The sequence below is a fragment of the Procambarus clarkii genome, chromosome 82 (assembly GCF_040958095.1).
Source record: "Procambarus clarkii isolate CNS0578487 chromosome 82, FALCON_Pclarkii_2.0, whole genome shotgun sequence".
In the NCBI taxonomy this organism is placed as follows: Eukaryota; Metazoa; Arthropoda; class Malacostraca; order Decapoda; family Cambaridae; genus Procambarus; species Procambarus clarkii.
In genome coordinates, this window is record NC_091231.1 from 258,406 (window position 1) to 279,685 (window position 21,280).

At 42.3% G+C, this 21,280-nt stretch overlaps 2 protein-coding genes across 2 annotated transcripts; both read right to left on the bottom strand.

The window, feature by feature from the left end:
- Positions 1-255: 255 nt before the first annotated feature.
- Positions 256-5,468, bottom strand: LOC123764189 (glutamate receptor ionotropic, delta-2-like; the record flags this gene model as incomplete). Its single annotated transcript, XM_045751724.2, has 8 exons — positions 256-1,152; positions 1,666-1,832; positions 2,501-2,590; positions 2,835-2,983; positions 3,321-3,546; positions 4,085-4,206; positions 4,328-4,455; positions 5,200-5,468. Coding segments are annotated over 8 exons (1,386 nt in total), but the record flags the coding sequence as incomplete, so codon positions are not given.
- A 7-nt stretch (positions 5,469-5,475) lies between these two features.
- On the bottom strand, positions 5,476-19,710 carry LOC138358209 (uncharacterized). Its single transcript, XM_069315721.1, has 3 exons — positions 19,454-19,710; positions 18,837-18,938; positions 5,476-5,654 (listed from the first exon to the last, which is right to left on the bottom strand). Exons 1-3 carry the CDS (start codon positions 19,577-19,579, stop codon positions 5,574-5,576), a joined length of 309 nt encoding a protein of 102 aa, XP_069171822.1. The 5' UTR covers positions 19,580-19,710; the 3' UTR covers positions 5,476-5,573.
- Positions 19,711-21,280: the final 1,570 nt, after the last annotated feature.

Sequence of the window (21,280 nt, forward strand, 5' to 3'; positions counted from 1 at the left end):
TTCAAGTAATTTTCATATAATTCGAATATGTTTTTAACTCCCAGCCCCTTAATTAACAGAAGACGAATCCTCATAGCTATAGATTATAATAAATTTAATATACAATTATTTATGTAAGTCGGAGAAATTTCATACAATGATTAAACTTACAAACATCTTGTGAATGACTGTTAGACCATGATAATATTAATAGTTTAGTAAACAAACTGTAGATTGGAGTAATAATGGATTTTTTTGCATGCGTTAATATTTTATTCGAGCTTCAATGAGGAAGTCATGCTTAAATTAACTAATTATATTAATTCCTAATGATATATAAAATTAAGCAAGCTATTCATATTATAGGGGAGGAAGGTATTTTCTTGGTTTAGAATGAAAATATTGATATACAATATTACCAAGTGAACACGGATATATTTGGAAATTATAAGTACTTTTTAATAACAATGATAATAACGATACTAATATAAGTGGGGGATTTGTCTGGAAACTGTTAGTGAAAGTATTTAATGCAAAGTGCTAATTATACTATATAAATTTTATTGGAAATGGCCAAGTACATTATACTAGACCAAGAACATTGGAGATCTTGTAAATATGATAATATGTTGTAATGTACTGATTTTATGATAATTTATATTTTAACTTCACATTCAGACAGGATTCCTATTAAAGTGCATAATAATATATATGATAGTCTTGACTTGAAGATAAAGTAGGCCCACGCATATGCAGTTTATTAATCAAAATTCAAACTTATTCGAAATGTGCACAAGTACATTAAAATTTAAATCAAATACGTACATGGAATAAATGCGTAGATGGGTGTAATCTTATTTTATACAGTCAAGTATTCTAATTCATATATAGGCCAGCTACCCATCAGTGTCGAAAATCTCCATGGCTAAATCCATAGTTTACATTCTATGATGTTTTTTCTCGTGGGGAGCAAAGATAAATATTTCGGTGATTAAAACAGCTGAAGCAAGAGAAAAGCCGGAGAGGAGGAGGAAGAAGGCAGCCTGTAGGTGCAGGAGAGTGATGGCACCTGGCAGGCTGCTGCTCCTGCCAGACTTGTCCTGTCTCTTCAGCTTCGACACCTCGTCCTTAGTCCACTTGTCCACCAGACCAGACTCTCGCAGCTGCAGCAACCTGACCCAACATGGAATGCATTAGGAAGTGATGTGGTGGAGGCTGACTCCATACACAGTTTCAAGTGTAGACATGATAGAGCCTAATAGGCTCAGGAACCTGTACACCTGTTGATTGACGGTTGAGAGGCGGGACCAAAGAGCCAGAGCTCAACCCCCACAAGCACAATTAGGTGAGTACATCATAATAAGACTGATGTAGCAATAATAATATTAACAGCAAAATAGCTAACACCATACATGTATGAATTCTGATACAGCTAAGAAATACAATGGATGTTTGTCAACATTTGTTATAGAGTTGTCTCTGAATTCACGTATCTTTTCGCACTCCAGCACATAATACAGTTGTATTATGTTATTAGGAGGTTTGGACACTAGGATGTCCAGAGCTATTCCTATCGAATACAGACCATGTTATTGCAGAGGTGATATTTAAAACAAAAAATAAAAAACATGCAGTTTATCTCGGTAACATCTTTTGTACATCTCGGTAAGTTTTGTTGACACTTACGTCTGATCAAAAACATTTTTGTAGGGTGCTCCGCTGACGAGCGCCATGCCATAGCCCTGAGGGTAGAATGTCTGTCGAGCCATGTAGAATTTACTGCTGCCAATCTTTCTGATGCGGATCTCGCAAGCAAGCCAGGCATTCACGAATGCGTACTTTCCTGTAGGAACCTGCAAGAACATTGACATTAGCTGCCTAGACTCTAACGAACAGCAGAGACATGCTAACACTAACGAACAAGTATAACTACCATAGTTAAAATATAAATTTTATCACATTTGGTGTTAAAAATAGTCCAAAATAATCTGAAGAACCATATGTGGTGAACCTACAGGATTTGGACTCGCCGGAGTGCGTTTCAGATCATAGAATAATATCAAAGAAATTCCACATGAAAGTTCTCAGTGAAAGAGATAGACCTACAGATCTCAGATGTTAGCCTACTTCAGTTATAATAATTCATGATGACAAACATCGCCTGCCGACCGTAAGTCCGGAAGGTAATGTTTATACAAGAACACTAGGCTTTTAAAATAGTGTTGTCTTCCTAACTTTGTCAAATATTGAAGAATTACTGTAACAAATTATGGGACTGTCCCGAGTTTAATACACTTTTGAGTTCCTTTGCTTGAGACGAGTCTGTTGTAGTTTGCTTCAATATGGGGGTATCTGTTAAAATATAATGTTAAACTCTTAAAATACTAGCACGAGTGTCGTGGTCATCGTAGGATCAATGTATTCCAGTAATTTCAAGCATTCAGTTATGCTATCGCATGTTGGAATATTCGTGTAGGTTTAGTTAAAAATTATGCACTCTCAGAAGCCCATGAGGCATTACCTTCTCTACGCCCTCGTCGAACGACCTGGCGTAGCCGAGGCTTGGGGTGAACATGTGCCAGATGTCTCTATATATCCCCGAAGTCGCCTCCTGTGGCAAGATTTATAACATTTGTCGCTATTGATGCTGGGAGATAGAAAGATATTTTTATTAAATCAGAGATGAATAAATTACTTGTAAATGTATTATATTCAGATAAGTATTTACATCGCCTGCTCAATTTCAGATTTTGTCCCAAGTAATGGGACCCTCTGCTTCAGAAAAAAATAGCACTCTTTGATTTATATATTATTTACATTTATTTTCATCATCTTTGATGGTAAAAGAAACTTACCTTGAATAAGAACTCGTTACTTGTGCCATAAGCAACCATAGGAATGAAGCCATCTTTCTTGATAGCGTTCAGCAGGTCCACCAGGGAGTCTATTGGCTTCTCAAATGACGGGATCGCTAACACAGCCGTCAGAGTGCCAGAGTACAGCGCTGTTAAGATAATATTCACTCTTCAGTCTTGCACTTAAGCATGCTAACTTATTATAATTATAATATTAATCCAAGTTGTTTTTGCGTAATAGTACTGTAACTTATTAAATTATTATTCACTCATATGGAACGGTTGCTTAGCCGAAATCACACCAAAAGCATAGTTTACGTACATAAATGGAAACTACGAATTTGATCCACAGAACTTAAAGTTGATGTAATTATAATATGTTGCTGAGAGTAGTAAACAGTGTTGATTCAGTAATTTGTTGATAAATTTTTAAATATGTACCAGTCAGGATGGTAAATAACGGAGGAAGATAAGGAGGAAACTCACCGAAGACGTAGAAGGTGAAGAGGTACCAGGACAAGAATATGATGCGGTGAGGCCAGTAGCCTGACACAATGAGGTTGCCTTGTACCACCATGTTTCTGAACATGTTGAAGGTGTACTGCTGAATGGACCGGTCCCACTTCTTGCCCGTGTAGAGTTCCATCACCCAGCTGACACTGGACAGTACTGGACCTATCGCCAGGGTTGCCGCCACCAACAGCAGCCACACCTGCGGGACTTTTGGTTTTACACACCTGGGGACTCTTGGACTTACACACCTAGTGGGTCTTACATTTACACACCTCGGGAACTCTTGGGTTTACACACCTGGGGGCTCTTGGATTTACATATATTCAAGCAATTAGGTAATTTATACATGCGAGTCTTGCTGCTACACACCTGGAAACTCCACACTCGCAAGCCTCAGTAAATTTGACTTCCAAATCTGGGGCTAGGATACTCAACACAGCTGAGAACACCTTCTCTACTTATAACTTACAATAGGCTATTGAATTTAAAATAGTTCACAGAATAAATTCGAGTCCAGCGCACACTACTTTGTGATCTCTATCTTATGTGTTATTCGCCTGGAGGTACGATGTTTCGTCTCTAAGGACAATAGCTTCGACATTAGAGGGCGTCTGGTTTACACATATGAGGATAGCTCATTTAACATGGAATAAACAATAATTCTTCGTACCCTAAACCTATCAAGGGGGTGATGGGAGAATTGCATTGTAAACCATTTACCCTTACAATAAACCTACCAAGGGGGTGAAGGGCGAGAAGATGGCCCCAGCTTTACTCTTCTCCTTAGGAGCAGGAGTGACGATGGTTGTGGACTCCATGAAGTAAGGCACCGTGAAGTCCACCACAGTTTCCCTCGGTCCTGGTACACACACATACACAAGGTTAATACAGAATCCATTGTAGAGTTGGAGCACGCTCCTTGAAGGCAGAAGCAGGTGTGCACACAGTAACTATGGTCCTAGGTGAGAGAAGCAGCTGACCTGTGATGGTGATCTCGTTGATGGCGAGGTCGGCCTCCCGCCGGGCCACCATACCAATCATGCCGATGACAGAACCGTCTGGCTGAGGGCCCCCCCACTGACCCTTGGGATCCAGCTTCACTTTGTACCTGCATCAATACCATTACGTCAAATGTTTTTACCATTACATTAATCATACAACCATTACATCAATACCATTACGTATTGAAAAAATTAAACTTTTCAACTAATTACATCCTTTATTAAAAAAATTATTATTGTAATGAATTAAAATGCTTGAATTTTTCCCTTGAAGAATCACCGTTATATCAAGAGTAACAAAAATCATTTCTAGTTCTGTAATTATCCTGCAGCAGTGATGGTGACTCATTAGTGGCTCAGGAACAATTGTGACTCACCAGTGAGTCATGAACACAATGGTGACTCACTGGTGACTACACCACTAGTGGTCATCCGCTAGTGGTCTAGTTGATGATGTACCAGACCGCTAACGAAGCGGCCAGGTCAGAGACCAGGCCGCGGGCACATTGATCCTCGGCACTAACACAAGGTATTTGCGTTTGATGGGGTAAGGTAAGGTCAGGAGAAAGCATTAAGCCTTACTACTATATAGCACTTGGAAGGGATATGGAGAAAAGGATTTATATAGGATGAAGGAAAGGATCACTTGGACGGTCGGAGATTAAACTTCGACCTGCAAGAAGCGAGGCCGTCGCTCTACCGTCCAGTCCAAGTACTGAATATTTTGTGGTAAAACAGGAAGGAGAGTTTTAAGCAACAGTTACTGTACACAAAACACGAATGAAAACTCAAATACGTTTGTGTTTGATGTTACTGGTAATAAACTTACAAGTTTACATTTGTTTACTCACGTAAAGTTGAGTTTGAGTGCCAAACTGGTGAGGACCTGATAGTCAATGCCAGAGTCAGGGATTGCGTGGGTGGTGGAGACTGGCGTCACCTTGAAGAAGGGCCAGTCGTCCACCACGGCCGCCGTCAGGGTCCTCCCGCCGAAGTCTCTGTAGACTTGCTGAAGGTCCGGAGTGAGGGAACTGCTGGCGACGTGACGACCTCCAGAGTCTCTGCTCCACCACCACCACCCCACCGCCTTCAGCCTGCACACACACGTTACTTTGTCATCCTACACAAAACCAGCCAATAATCTGCCCCATTAACAACTAACCAACCATAAGAAGCCAGTTAACGCACCTGTGAGCAGCGACTCACCTCACCTGTGAGCAGCGACTCACCTCACTTGGTTGTGAATGTCGACATAAGAAGTAAGCAGCCGGTACCTCATGTCTGCCGTTCTCACAGCAGCCGTCATCTGCATCAGAGGGAAGTTATACCAGTTAACAGAGACAGAAGTAAGTAATTATAAAAAAATAACAAAAAGATTCGTTTTACACTAAGGGAAGCAAGTTGATGTCGTTGATGACTGGAATATATATTATAAAAACTATTTTCTAAAATCCTCTTAGATACACTATATATATATATATATATATATATATATATATATATATATATATATATATATATATATATATATATATATATATATATATATATATATATATATATGCGAACAAGCCTGAATGGTCCCCAGGACAATATGCAACTGAAAACTCACACCCCAGAAGTGACTCGAACCCATACTCCCAGATGCCACGCAACTGGTATGTACAAGACGCCTTAATCCACTTGACCATCACGACCGGACATAATGAGGTGATAGCCGAGGCTATTTGAACCACCCCACCGCCGGCACTCGGATAGTAATCTTGGGCATAGCATTTTACCAAATCACCTCATTCTTTGGGGCACACGTGAGGAACACAAATGCGAACAAGCCTGAATGGTCCCCAGGACAATATGCAACTGAAAACTCACACCCCAGAAGTGACTCGAACCCATACTCCCAGATGCCACGCAACTGGTATGTACAAGACGCCTTAATCCACTTGACCATCACGACCGGACATAATGAGGTGATAGCCGAGGCTATTTGAACCACCCCACCGCCGGCACTCGGATAGTAATCTTGGGCATAGCATTTTACCAAATCACCTCATTCTTTGGGGCACACGTGAGGAACACAAATGCGAACAAGCCTGAATGGTCCCCAGGACAATATGCAACTGAAAACTCACACCCCAGAAGTGACTCGAACCCATACTCCCAGATGCCACGCAACTGGTATGTACAAGACGCCTTAATCCACTTGACCATCACGACCGGACATAATGAGGTGATAGCCGAGGCTATTTGAACCACCCCACCGCCGGCACTCGGATAGTAATCTTGGGCATAGCATTTTACCAAATCACCTCATTCTTTGGGGCACACGTGAGGAACACAAATGCGAACAAGCCTGAATGGTCCCCAGGACAATATGCAACTGAAAACTCACACCCCAGAAGTGACTCGAACCCATACTCCCAGATGCCACGCAACTGGTATGTACAAGACGCCTTAATCCACTTGACCATCACGACCGGACATAATGAGGTGATAGCCGAGGCTATTTGAACCACCCCACCGCCGGCACTCGGATAGTAATCTTGGGCATAGCATTTTACCAAATCACCTCATTCTTTGGGGCACACGTGAGGAACACAAATGCGAACAAGCCTGAATGGTCCCCAGGACAATATGCAACTGAAAACTCACACCCCAGAAGTGACTCGAACCCATACTCCCAGATGCCACGCAACTGGTATGTACAAGACGCCTTAATCCACTTGACCATCACGACCGGACATAATGAGGTGATAGCCGAGGCTATTTGAACCACCCCACCGCCGGCACTCGGATAGTAATCTTGGGCATAGCATTTTACCAAATCACCTCATTCTTTGGGGCACACGTGAGGAACACAAATGCGAACAAGCCTGAATGGTCCCCAGGACAATATGCAACTGAAAACTCACACCCCAGAAGTGACTCGAACCCATACTCCCAGATGCCACGCAACTGGTATGTACAAGACGCCTTAATCCACTTGACCATCACGACCGGACATAATGAGGTGATAGCCGAGGCTATTTGAACCACCCCACCGCCGGCACTCGGATAGTAATCTTGGGCATAGCATTTTACCAAATCACCTCATTCTTTGGGGCACACGTGAGGAACACAAATGCGAACAAGCCTGAATGGTCCCCAGGACAATATGCAACTGAAAACTCACACCCCAGAAGTGACTCGAACCCATACTCCCAGATGCCACGCAACTGGTATGTACAAGACGCCTTAATCCACTTGACCATCACGACCGGACATAATGAGGTGATAGCCGAGGCTATTTGAACCACCCCACCGCCGGCACTCGGATAGTAATCTTGGGCATAGCATTTTACCAAATCACCTCATTCTTTGGGGCACACGTGAGGAACACAAATGCGAACAAGCCTGAATGGTCCCCAGGACAATATGCAACTGAAAACTCACACCCCATTCAGGCTTGTTCGCATTTGTGTTCCTCACGTGTGCCCCAAAGAATGAGGTGATTTGGTAAAATGCTATGCCCAAGATTACTATCCGAGTGCCGGCGGTGGGGTGGTTCAAATAGCCTCGGCTATCACCTCATTATGTCCGGTCGTGATGGTCAAGTGGATTAAGGCGTCTTGTACATACCAGTTGCGTGGCATCTGGGAGTATGGGTTCGAGTCACTTCTGGGGTGTGAGTTTTCAGTTGCATATTGTCCTGGGGACCATTCAGGCTTGTTCGCATTTGTGTTCCTCACGTGTGCCCCAAAGAATGAGGTGATTTGGTAAAATGCTATGCCCAAGATTACTATCCGAGTGCCGGCGGTGGGGTGGTTCAAATAGCCTCGGCTATCACCTCATTATGTCCGGTCGTGATGGTCAAGTGGATTAAGGCGTCTTGTACATACCAGTTGCGTGGCATCTGGGAGTATGGGTTCGAGTCACTTCTGGGGTGTGAGTTTTCAGTTGCATATTGTCCTGGGGACCATTCAGGCTTGTTCGCATTTGTGTTCCTCACGTGTGCCCCAAAGAATGAGGTGATTTGGTAAAATGCTATGCCCAAGATTACTATCCGAGTGCCGGCGGTGGGGTGGTTCAAATAGCCTCGGCTATCACCTCATTATGTCCGGTCGTGATGGTCAAGTGGATTAAGGCGTCTTGTACATACCAGTTGCGTGGCATCTGGGAGTATGGGTTCGAGTCACTTCTGGGGTGTGAGTTTTCAGTTGCATATTGTCCTGGGGACCATTCAGGCTTGTTCGCATTTGTGTTCCTCACGTGTGCCCCAAAGAATGAGGTGATTTGGTAAAATGCTATGCCCAAGATTACTATCCGAGTGCCGGCGGTGGGGTGGTTCAAATAGCCTCGGCTATCACCTCATTATGTCCGGTCGTGATGGTCAAGTGGATTAAGGCGTCTTGTACATACCAGTTGCGTGGCATCTGGGAGTATGGGTTCGAGTCACTTCTGGGGTGTGAGTTTTCAGTTGCATATTGTCCTGGGGACCATTCAGGCTTGTTCGCATTTGTGTTCCTCACGTGTGCCCCAAAGAATGAGGTGATTTGGTAAAATGCTATGCCCAAGATTACTATCCGAGTGCCGGCGGTGGGGTGGTTCAAATAGCCTCGGCTATCACCTCATTATGTCCGGTCGTGATGGTCAAGTGGATTAAGGCGTCTTGTACATACCAGTTGCGTGGCATCTGGGAGTATGGGTTCGAGTCACTTCTGGGGTGTGAGTTTTCAGTTGCATATTGTCCTGGGGACCATTCAGGCTTGTTCGCATTTGTGTTCCTCACGTGTGCCCCAAAGAATGAGGTGATTTGGTAAAATGCTATGCCCAAGATTACTATCCGAGTGCCGGCGGTGGGGTGGTTCAAATAGCCTCGGCTATCACCTCATTATGTCCGGTCGTGATGGTCAAGTGGATTAAGGCGTCTTGTACATACCAGTTGCGTGGCATCTGGGAGTATGGGTTCGAGTCACTTCTGGGGTGTGAGTTTTCAGTTGCATATTGTCCTGGGGACCATTCAGGCTTGTTCGCATTTGTGTTCCTCACGTGTGCCCCAAAGAATGAGGTGATTTGGTAAAATGCTATGCCCAAGATTACTATCCGAGTGCCGGCGGTGGGGTGGTTCAAATAGCCTCGGCTATCACCTCATTATGTCCGGTCGTGATGGTCAAGTGGATTAAGGCGTCTTGTACATACCAGTTGCGTGGCATCTGGGAGTATGGGTTCGAGTCACTTCTGGGGTGTGAGTTTTCAGTTGCATATTGTCCTGGGGACCATTCAGGCTTGTTCGCATTTGTGTTCCTCACGTGTGCCCCAAAGAATGAGGTGATTTGGTAAAATGCTATGCCCAAGATTACTATCCGAGTGCCGGCGGTGGGGTGGTTCAAATAGCCTCGGCTATCACCTCATTATGTCCGGTCGTGATGGTTGTTACGTACCCTTATAAGATACGTAAGTGAATATATTAATATGTACATTTATAATTGTATGTAAATTACAAGCATGTATATTGTTATACTTATATGTTCTATGCAAATGCACATTCATGTTACAGTGTTGGCGTTAGGCCCAGCGTATCGTGGGAATGATTGTTTATTTCTTTGTGTGATCAGTTTTCCCACGGGAACTAATGATTTATATGTGATCATCAGTGGGTAACAGAGTGAAATAATAATTGAGTGAACTGTATCTGGCAAATTGTCGTGGGATCGTCCGTTGCTGGGGTGTGCATGCCATTATGCTATTCTGTATGCATATTTTAATTACTATGTAAAGAAACACGTACTTTTGTTGTCTATATCAATATGTACTAATTATTCATTAAGTTAGTTTAAGATTACTCTTGTCACAATATAGTGCTCCATTGTTGAAATAATAAATATTGTAACTTTGGCAATTTATTCGCGGGGCAAGGCAATGTGTTTTTTGACTCTCATATTGGAGTTCAGTAGCTGAGCAGAAACCGGGGAGATAACACTTGTTGGAGTTAAGTCATTCTTTTATTCTAGCCATATAATTATTCTTAGTATTGATTTAATGTCTGGAAGTTACAGTGATATTTTTTTAATGTGATATATTGTGACCATATAATCATCTGTTTGCCTTTGAGATTTATTTAATATAAATTATATATATATACTTAGTATCTTTATTCTTCAGTCCTATGAAGATTCTATTTTATGCTCATTACCCATTAAGGGGTTATACTGGTGATTCGCTATTGAGAACAGCAGTTGTGTCGTATCCCTAGACTTATTAAAGTTTGGCTGCTGTAGGATCACGAGCCGTAACGTACGATAGGTAACAAAGAGTTATGGGGGCCTGTGCCGGGAAATATTGTCCCATTTTTAACTTAACTATGCTAATCTAACCTTGCCTTCCTAGGTACCAGTGTCAAGTGTCTCAGTGTGTTTCTTAAGAACTATTCCATGTGCCAAGCAAGCCTTCCTGTGTGTCAAGTAACAACGTTTCACGATTTTGAGGTAAGTCATCCTATATATTTTGTTTGTGCAGTGAGGCCAAGCGAATTTTCAGTGTGGTGACAATTTTACAGTGAAGTGTAGTGCAGTGCCATTGTGTTAATTAATTTTTGTGAATTAAGTGCCAAGTGTTAGTAACGATGGAGGAGAAAGTTGCAGCGTTGGTGGCTCACCCAGACTTTGAAGGGATTCAGAACCTTAAAAAGACTGAGTTAATACAAATGGCAAATCATTTGGATTTGACCGCCAGCAATAGAATGGTTAAAGCCCAAATATTGAAAGTCATTGTGACGCATTTTGTTGAGAATGGGGAGTTAGGTGAAGAAATTCTAGAGGAGTTAAGAGAGGAGTCGAGTGATCAGATGACGTTAAAGCGTCTTGAGTTAGAAGCTCGCCAATTAGAGCTTGAAGCTCAAAAAGAACAGAAAATATTAGAGGCTGAAGCTCGTCAAAGAGAGATTGAAGCTCAACAGCAACAGCAAATATTAGAGGCTGAAGCTCAGCAAAGGGAGCTAGAGACTAGGCGTTTAGAAATTGCGGTACAGTTGCAAATAGAAGCCACAAAGAAGCAACAAGCCGAGGAACAAACTAGGCAATTAGAGATTCAACAACAAATGGCTGACACTAACTTCAGGCTTGAATCACAGCGTATGGCAGCTGGGCATGGAAATACTAGTAATGTTTCAACAAATAGTGATAATAATCCCATCAGGATGAATAAGTATATAGAGTTGCCCAAGTTCAATGAGGAAGATCCTGAGGTTTTCTTTGCACATTTTAATAAAATTGCCATCAGTATGAACTGGCCAAGGGATCAGTGGGTAGCCATTATGCAGTCTCAATTCAAGGGGCGTAGTCAGGAGGTTTTCACATCCCTCCCTGACGCTCATAGTTTTGATTATGACTTTGTAAAGAAAAGCATCCTCAATGCATACCAACTAAATCCAGAGGCACACAGGCAAAAGTTCAGGAACCTAAGGAGAATCAAGGATCAGACAATAGCCGATTTTACTCGTCAGAAGACGAATTTTTGCAACAGATGGTTAAAGTCACTTGCAGTCACTGATTTTGATGCTCTAAAGAATCTTCTCATAATGGAAGAAGTATTGTCCTGTCTTCCAGACCAGTTGTCTACTTTTATGGCAGAACAAAAGAATGTAACCGATATTGATGAGCTGTCAAAGCTCGCGGATGAGCATGAGTTGCTGACTAAGGCCCCGTTTATGGCCACTTCACCTAAGTCTAGTCGTAGAGTAAATTTCAATGCTCACCGTACTCCTTATCAGTATAAGTCTCCTCCTGGTGCGACAGTTACTCCCGTGAACTCTTCTCTTACTAACCCTAAGATGGTTACTCCATTGCCAGGATCATCTAAGCCTAGTAATGCTAATTCTAAACCGGCAGTTGGTTATACCAGTGTGTCCACTGTCAAACATTGTACCCATTGTAAGAGAAGGGGGCATGTGATTTCTTCATGTTTTAGTTTGCATCCTGAACTCCGACCAACTGGTCTTATTATGAGTAAAGGAGTGCAACCTATTAATTCTTCATGTATTACAGTCAGTCCCAATTGGATGGCTGAATTCAAACCCTATATGTCCACAGGTACCTTATTATGTACTAATGGTAGACATAAGACTGTTCAATTACTCCGTGATACTGGAGCTTCACAGTCTCTTATTACCCAGAAGGTACTTGATGATGTTGACACCCGAGATCTGGGTGAAGTTGTGCTTCTCCAGGGTATTGCCGGTAGTGTGCAACCAGTGTCCTTATTGCAAGTTAACCTTGATTCTAAATATACTTCAGGATGGTGTAATGTTGGTGTAAGTAAACAACTGCCCATTCCTGGGGTAGACATTATTCTAGGTAATGATTTTGGCAACCAAATGGTTGTAGGGCCCAAGTGTCCCATCATGTTAACTAAACCCCATAATGTATTAGCTCAACCGGAAGCAGATGATGATATTATTTACCCTGCTTGTGTTGTTACTAGATCAATGGGAAAAACAGGTGAGAGTAATCCTGTCTTCACTAAGGTTGCTGATCCCAAGACCAGGACCCCTTCAGTAAAGGAGTGGGAGGTGGATCTTGAGGATTCTTTTATGACTCGACTGGATGATGAGAGTGAGGCCGTAGTAGAAGCCCCGCCGAACCTAAATCACAAGGAAAGTGAAGGTGAGGAGGCTGAACTATCTGTACCTTGCCCGCTTGTCTCTAGTGCGCCAGTTGTCGAGAGTGAGGCCGAAGTAGCTATGACTCCATTTTATTCTGATCAATCGGGAAAAGAGATCAAGCTACTAGGTTCTTGCCCGCTCGCTGCTGAGTCTGAGTCATTGCCCTTAAGTGTTGTACAGACTACTGATCCTAGTTTAAGTAAGTGTATGTCTGAGGCTCCTGATAATATTGATGCATTGGAGGAAGGGACGGGTTTCTTCTTCAAGGATCGACTTCTGATGAGAAGGTGGAGACCCAAGGGAACTCCCTCTTCAGAGGATTGTGAGATTAGAACCCAACTCGTTGTCCCCAATGATTATCGTAGGCAGGTCCTGCAGGCTGCACATGATGACCCCATGGGAGGTCATCAAGGTATCACGAATATGTACCATAAGATAAGTAAATATTTTTTCTGGCCAAAGTTAAAGAAAGACGTGGTCAGATATTGTCATAACTGTATACCCTGTCAAATTGTTGGTAAACCAAATCAATCTGTACCTAGAGCACCATTGCAACCTATTGTAGTTCCTGATGAACCATTTACTCATGTTGTAATTGATTGTGTGGGTCCTTTACCTAAGACTAAATCGGGTAACATGTTTTTGTTCACTCTCATGTGTATGACTACTAGATTTCCTGAAGCTTATGCTCTACGGAATACCAAGGCTCATAATCTCATCAAGTGTCTTGAAAGATTCTTTTCGTTGTTTGGAATGCCTAGAGTTATTCAGAGTGATAATGGGGGAAATTTTGTTTCTAAAGTTTTCAGAACTTTTTGCGAATCCCGAGGGATTCGGCACAAATTGTCCAGTCCATATCATCCACAAAGCCAAGGTGGACTTGAACGTTTCCACCAGACTTTGAAACAAATGCTGAAGACAACAGGAGAAACTCATCCACGTAATTGGGATGAGAATCTCCCCTTTGTGTTGTTTGCTGCTAGAGAAGGGCTACAAGAGTCATTGGGCTGTTCACCCTTTGAACTAGTGTTTGGTCACCAAGTAAGAGGTCCTCTTAAAATGCTACAAGAAAAGTTGTTGGGAGATGTCTCTGTTCATCAGAGCGGATTGTACTTGAGTGAGGTCAAGGCTAAGTTGTGTCGGGCTCGTGAGTTGGCGAAAGAACATCTGGGAAGGACTCAACAAGCCATGAAAGTACGATATGACAAGAAGTTCAAGGCTAAGCTAAGGTCGTTTGATGTCGGAGATTTGGTGTTGGTGTTGAAACCTCGTATGGGGACTTCCATGTCCCATAAGTTCGCAGGACCCTACCAAGTGGTAGACAAGGTGGGAGACCTAACTTATAAACTAATTAACCCTAATCTTTCAGAACCCCAAATGACTGTGCACATTAACAGATTAAAAGCTTATGTTGGACCTGGTGTAGTAGCTTGTTTTAGTCGGGAAGAGTTACCACCTGAGGATAATTGTAGTGAGGGACATGTTGTTAATATCCCACTTCTCAGTTCCAGTTCCAATGGCAGGGAGATGCTATGTCATTTACAGGAGGAACAACGTGATGAGTTCCAGGTTCTGCTGGACAACCATACATCTCTGTTTGGGGAGGTTCCTACCCAGACCCACCTCATCACACACGACATTCAGCTCCTGGACAGCACCCCCATTCGACAACATCCGTACCGAGTGAATCCCGAAAAGAGGAAAATTATGCAAGCAGAAGTGGAATATCTGCTCCAGCATGATTTCATTCGGCCAAGTCAAAGTACTTGGAGCTCTCCGTGTTTGTTAGTGCCAAAACCAGATGGAACCTGGAGATTGTGCGTGGATTACAGGAAACTGAACAAGAACACTACAGTGGACGTTTTTCCTTTACCCTTGTTGGAAGAATGTATAGAGTCCATAGGTCATGCCGAATATGTAAGTAAGCTTGATTTGTCAAAAGGGTATTATCAAATTCCATTAACAGAGTATGCTAGAGAGGTTACTGCTTTTGTTACACCTGATGGTGCGTATGAATTTAATGTCATGCCATTCGGTTTGAGAAATGCACCTGCTACTTTTCAAAGACTTATGAATTTCTTACTCAAGGATGTGCCAGATTGTAGGGCCTACCTTGATGACATTGTTTTGTACAGTAAGAATTGGGCCGATCATCTCTTAGGCCTTAAGAACTTGTTTACAGTGTTAGAAAACGCAAAGTTAACCATAAATATGAATAAGTGTAGTTGGGCAAGAGGTACGATAACTTATCTTGGCCACGAGGTAGGCCAAGGTAAGATTATCCCCTTACAAGATAAGATTCAAGCCATTGTGGACTACCCAGTGTTGACCAATAAGAAAGGAGTCCAACGGTTTATTGGTATGTGTGCATACTATAGGCGTTATTGTAGAAATTTTTCAACAGTAGCTGCTCCTTTGACAAACTTGTTACGCAAGCAAGTAAAGTTTCAGTGGACACAAGATTGTCAGAATGCTTTTCAGAACCTAAAGGGCATATTGTCCACCTCACCTATTCTTGCTAGTCCCCAATTTGATAAACCATTTATATTACACATTGATGCGTCAGATGTTGGGATAGGTGCTGTGCTTATTCAAGTTGGTTTAGACCAGATTGAGCATCCTGTGTATTACTATTCCAGAAAATTTAATGCAGCTCAGAGAAATTATTCCGTGGTAGAAAAGGAGGCGTTGGGTCTTATATTGTCAATCAAGAAGTTTGAGATTTACTTATCAGGAAATAAAGTGTTAGTATTTACAGACCACAACCCCCTTATCTTTATCAATATGATGAAAGTCAAGAACCAACGAATTCTGCGATGGTCATTGTTTTTGCAGGAATTTAATGTAGAAATCAAACATATTCCAGGCAGACAAAATGTTATTGCTGATGCTTTGTCAAGAAGTTTTGATGTACCATAAATGAAATGTTTCTTTTTACCTAACATTTTTACTTCTGAAAAAATGCCATTGATCTTCAATCCATTGCATTTTTTTTCTTGGAGGTGGAAGTGTTACGTACCCTTATAAGATACGTAAGTGAATATATTAATATGTACATTTATAATTGTATGTAAATTACAAGCATGTATATTGTTATACTTATATGTTCTATGCAAATGCACATTCATGTTACAGTGTTGGCGTTAGGCCCAGCGTATCGTGGGAATGATTGTTTATTTCTTTGTGTGATCAGTTTTCCCACGGGAACTAATGATTTATATGTGATCATCAGTGGGTAACAGAGTGAAATAATAATTGAGTGAACTGTATCTGGCAAATTGTCGTGGGATCGTCCGTTGCTGGGGTGTGCATGCCATTATGCTATTCTGTATGCATATTTTAATTACTATGTAAAGAAACACGTACTTTTGTTGTCTATATCAATATGTACTAATTATTCATTAAGTTAGTTTAAGATTACTCTTGTCACAATATAGTGCTCCATTGTTGAAATAATAAATATTGTAACTTTGGCAATTTATTCGCGGGGCAAGGCAATGTGTTTTTTGACTCTCATATTGGAGTTCAGTAGCTGAGCAGAAACCGGGGAGATAACACTTGTTGGAGTTAAGTCATTCTTTTATTCTAGCCATATAATTATTCTTAGTATTGATTTAATGTCTGGAAGTTACAGTGATATTTTTTTAATGTGATATATTGTGACCATATAATCATCTGTTTGCCTTTGAGATTTATTTAATATAAATTATATATATATACTTAGTATCTTTATTCTTCAGTCCTATGAAGATTCTATTTTATGCTCATTACCCATTAAGGGGTTATACTGGTGATTCGCTATTGAGAACAGCAGTTGTGTCGTATCCCTAGACTTATTAAAGTTTGGCTGCTGTAGGATCACGAGCCGTAACGTACGATAGGTAACAATGGTCAAGTGGATTAAGGCGTCTTGTACATACCAGTTGCGTGGCATCTGGGAGTATGGGTTCGAGTCACTTCTGGGGTGTGAGTTTTCAGTTGCATATTGTCCTGGGGACCATTCAGGCTTGTTCGCATTTGTGTTCCTCACGTGTGCCCCAAAGAATGAGGTGATTTGGTAAAATGCTATGCCCAAGATTACTATCCGAGTGCCGGCGGTGGGGTGGTTCAAATAGCCTCGGCTATCACCTCATTATGTCCGGTCGTGATGGTCAAGTGGATTAAGGCGTCTTGTACATACCAGTTGCGTGGCATCTGGGAGTATGGGTTCGAGTCACTTCTGGGGTGTGAGTTTTCAGTTGCATATTGTCCTGGGGACCATTCAGGCTTGTTCGCATTTGTGTTCCTCACGTGTGCCCCAAAGAATGAGGTGATTTGGTAAAATGCTATGCCCAAGATTACTATCCGAGTGCCGGCGGTGGGGTGGTTCAAATAGCCTCGGCTATCACCTCATTATGTCCGGTCGTGATGGTCAAGTGGATTAAGGCGTCTTGTACATACCAGTTGCGTGGCATCTGGGAGTATGGGTTCGAGTCACTTCTGGGGTGTGAGTTTTCAGTTGCATATTGTCCTGGGGACCATTCAGGCTTGTTCGCATTTGTGTTCCTCACGTGTGCCCCAAAGAATGAGGTGATTTGGTAAAATGCTATGCCCAAGATTACTATCCGAGTGCCGGCGGTGGGGTGGTTCAAATAGCCTCGGCTATCACCTCATTATGTCCGGTCGTGATGGTCAAGTGGATTAAGGCGTCTTGTACATACCAGTTGCGTGGCATCTGGGAGTATGGGTTCGAGTCACTTCTGGGGTGTGAGTTTTCAGTTGCATATTGTCCTGGGGACCATTCAGGCTTGTTCGCATTTGTGTTCCTCACGTGTGCCCCAAAGAATGAGGTGATTTGGTAAAATGCTATGCCCAAGATTACTATCCGAGTGCCGGCGGTGGGGTGGTTCAAATAGCCTCGGCTATCACCTCATTATGTCCGGTCGTGATGGTCAAGTGGATTAAGGCGTCTTGTACATACCAGTTGCGTGGCATCTGGGAGTATGGGTTCGAGTCACTTCTGGGGTGTGAGTTTTCAGTTATATATATATATATATATATATATATATATATATACTCTCGTGCATATCTGCAAGCGTGTAGTTATATGTATTTATATTTTTTCTATTCCTGCCTGCAGGATCGAGCTGTCAGCTCTTGGACCTCGCCTTTCTAACAGTCGGTTGTCTAATGTAATGACTTCCGACTTAATTTTTCTCTAATATTTGCTGCATATGTTTTTCTCTTACACTCACATATATTCATCCTCAGGAAGCAGCACGTAGTAGCTTTTTAACTCCCAGGTACCTATTTACTGCTAGGTAAACAGGGCATCAGGGTGAAAGAAACTTTGCTCATTTGTTTTGCCTCGGCTGGGAATTGAACCCGGGCCCTTAGAACTACGACCCCCGAGCGCTGTCCACTCAGCCGCGAGGCCTTATATGTGTGTATTCACCTGTGTTTGTGTGTATTCACCTAGTTGTGTTTTGCGGGGGTTGAGCTTTGCTCTTTTGCCCGCCTCTCAACTGTCAATCAACTATTTACTAACTACTTTTTATTTATCTCTCTCTCTCTCCGACACACACACATACACACACCCCAGGAAGCAGCCCGTGACAGCTGACTAACTCCCAGATACCTATTTACTGCTAAGTAACAGGGGCATTCAGGGTTAAAGAAACTTTCCCCATTTGTTTCTGCCTGGTGCGGGAATCGAACACGCACCGCAGAATTACGAGTCCTGCGCGCTATCCACCAGGCTACCAGGCTACTGTGTGTGTGTGTGTGTGTGTGTGTGTGTGTGTGTGTGTGTGTGTGTGTGTGTGTGTGTGTGTGTGTGTGTGTGTGTGTATTCTCCCTCAGGCAACTCACCTGTGTACCTTCCCTAAGGTGGCTTATCAGTTCCTCTGTAAAGTCACTCTGAAGGATCACGTACCAGTAAACCGCTGATGATTCCAAGTTCTTCTCTTTAACCTGAGAATGACATTACAGACATGTTTCATAACTGAAGTTCAGTGAGTTCCACTGAAGTTTTCAACACTGTATACATACAATTGGTTAAACACACAGCATAGTGGGTGGACGCACGAACATTCATGTACCCAACACAAACCCTTGCCAGCACAGCTCGTGCTTATGTAGCTAATAAAGATATTAATATTTTTTCTCAATAATTATATAGAGAAAACAATAGGAGCCGTGAGGCGGATTCGAACAATGAGATGACTAAGACTTAAACATGAAGTCAGTTTGAAGCTACATTCATTTCAGTGGAAGCCTCGTGAACCCTAGAGGATTCAGTCCAATCCAAAGTTGCATTTTTTTTTACCATGTTGTGCTGTAGGCGTTTGCTAGAAAGTACTCAAACAGATATTTGAATCCTCCTCGCGGCTCCTACTAATTTTCTCAGTGTAATCACATTAATGTGATTTCTTTCCGAAATCATTATATTAATAATACTGAGAAAGAACTCTTAGATAACTTCTCACAGCATCGAAGACGCGGAGGGTGTTCTGAGGAGAACACAGGAGCAGCAGGCGACGCTGACGGCGGCCCAGTTGGGCAGAAGTGAGGACCGTCTGCAGGAGCGTCACGTCTGATGTGTTCCCCACCATGGTCACCTCCACCCACTGCTGCTGCCACTCCCGTACCGCCGCCTTCACCTCTGTCACCACCACAACCACTGTTACCTACTGCAAATATCACCATTTACATTCACCACCATCCTTGTCACCACACGGTCCTTATTGGTGATGATACAGCTGGGAGAGAGGGAGGGAAGGTCGCTGGATAATTGCTGTTGGGCTCAAGACCTCATATCAATATCCGGAGAATTATTATCCCTTGACACTAGATTACTGATCAACCAACAAGTATACTTTAATCCTGAACATAATTCAGAACTAAACTCTCCGTGTATATTGTTACGGCTTCCGTGTGCTTAACAAATCTTTTCCGCAAATAACAAATCCTTTCCGACACACTAACCCATTTGTATATATATATATATATATATATATATATATATATATATATATATATATATATATATATATATATATATATATATATATATATATATATATATATATACAAATGGGTTAGTGTGTCGGAAAGGATTTGTTATTTGCGGAATATATATATATATATATATATATATATATATATATATATATATATATATATATATATATATATATATATATATATATATATATATATATATATATATATATATAATTGGAAAATGTCAATTTGGGAGGGGAAGCCTAATCCGAAATTCCTAGCATGGCGGTGGTGAAAAGTTGTCACAGTGGAGCGAGTTTGGCGCCAACGGAGACACGCCAGGACTCCAGATATCCCGGATGTGATAAAGGTAGATGATTGGCTGCTTACAGACATGCTTGACCAATCGAAAAAGTGACATGGTGTCACGTGACCGGCGGGCAGCACGCTAGTGGTCTTCTCTACCCGCCAAGGTGTCACTGTGTCACAGGAACTCTGACACGGAGGTCATAAGTTACCTTAACTCCCGAAGTTCCGGGAATTTTGCGTGATTGACGTGTCTACAGGTTAAGAAACGAAGGCGTACACATGGAGCAATCTAGTGAATCTCTGGAGGAGATTGCTAGGCGAAGCTTGGCTAGTTGCAAGAGCAAAGGTTCCAATGCAAGGCAGAAATTACAGGGAGATCCACTGTGGGGTCTCAGCAGCCTAGCCTTCTGTAACCGTATGGTGTTTCTGAGGTGATCAATGTGTTTCCTGGCAAGTGAGAGCCATCAGTGACAAGATTAAGGTAAGCTACTTAAAATTATCTGTTAAATTAAGGACCTGCCCGAAATTCTGTGCGTACTAGTGGCTTTACAAGATTGTAAATACCATGCTATGTATCCTCACAAACCCAATGTACCTTCTTGTATATAAATAAATAAATAGAAAACAAAGTCTAGTGCTGTTGCCTGAGTGATTCTGCGGTCCATCAAAGATATTAAGGGAGTGAAGAGTGAGGAATACATACTACTCTTGTGATCAGTAAGAAGTGAAGAGCCCGAGTGCATTGCAGCCAAATCTTTAGAGACAGTGATGGTTTTACTCACGCGGTGGAAGGGAAGGAACTATCAGGGACAGTGAGCAGTATGGTGCGGACGCAGGAGCCTAGAGAGCCTGTGTAAATGGCCACTACATACCAGAAGGGAATCTGAGTGATGGTGATAGAAGGGTGAACCACAGTTGTCAGAGAACACGATTAGGATTTTCACTGCATTAGAACAATTTCGACGGTAACCTCATGCTTAGGAGGATCGAGAACTGTTTGC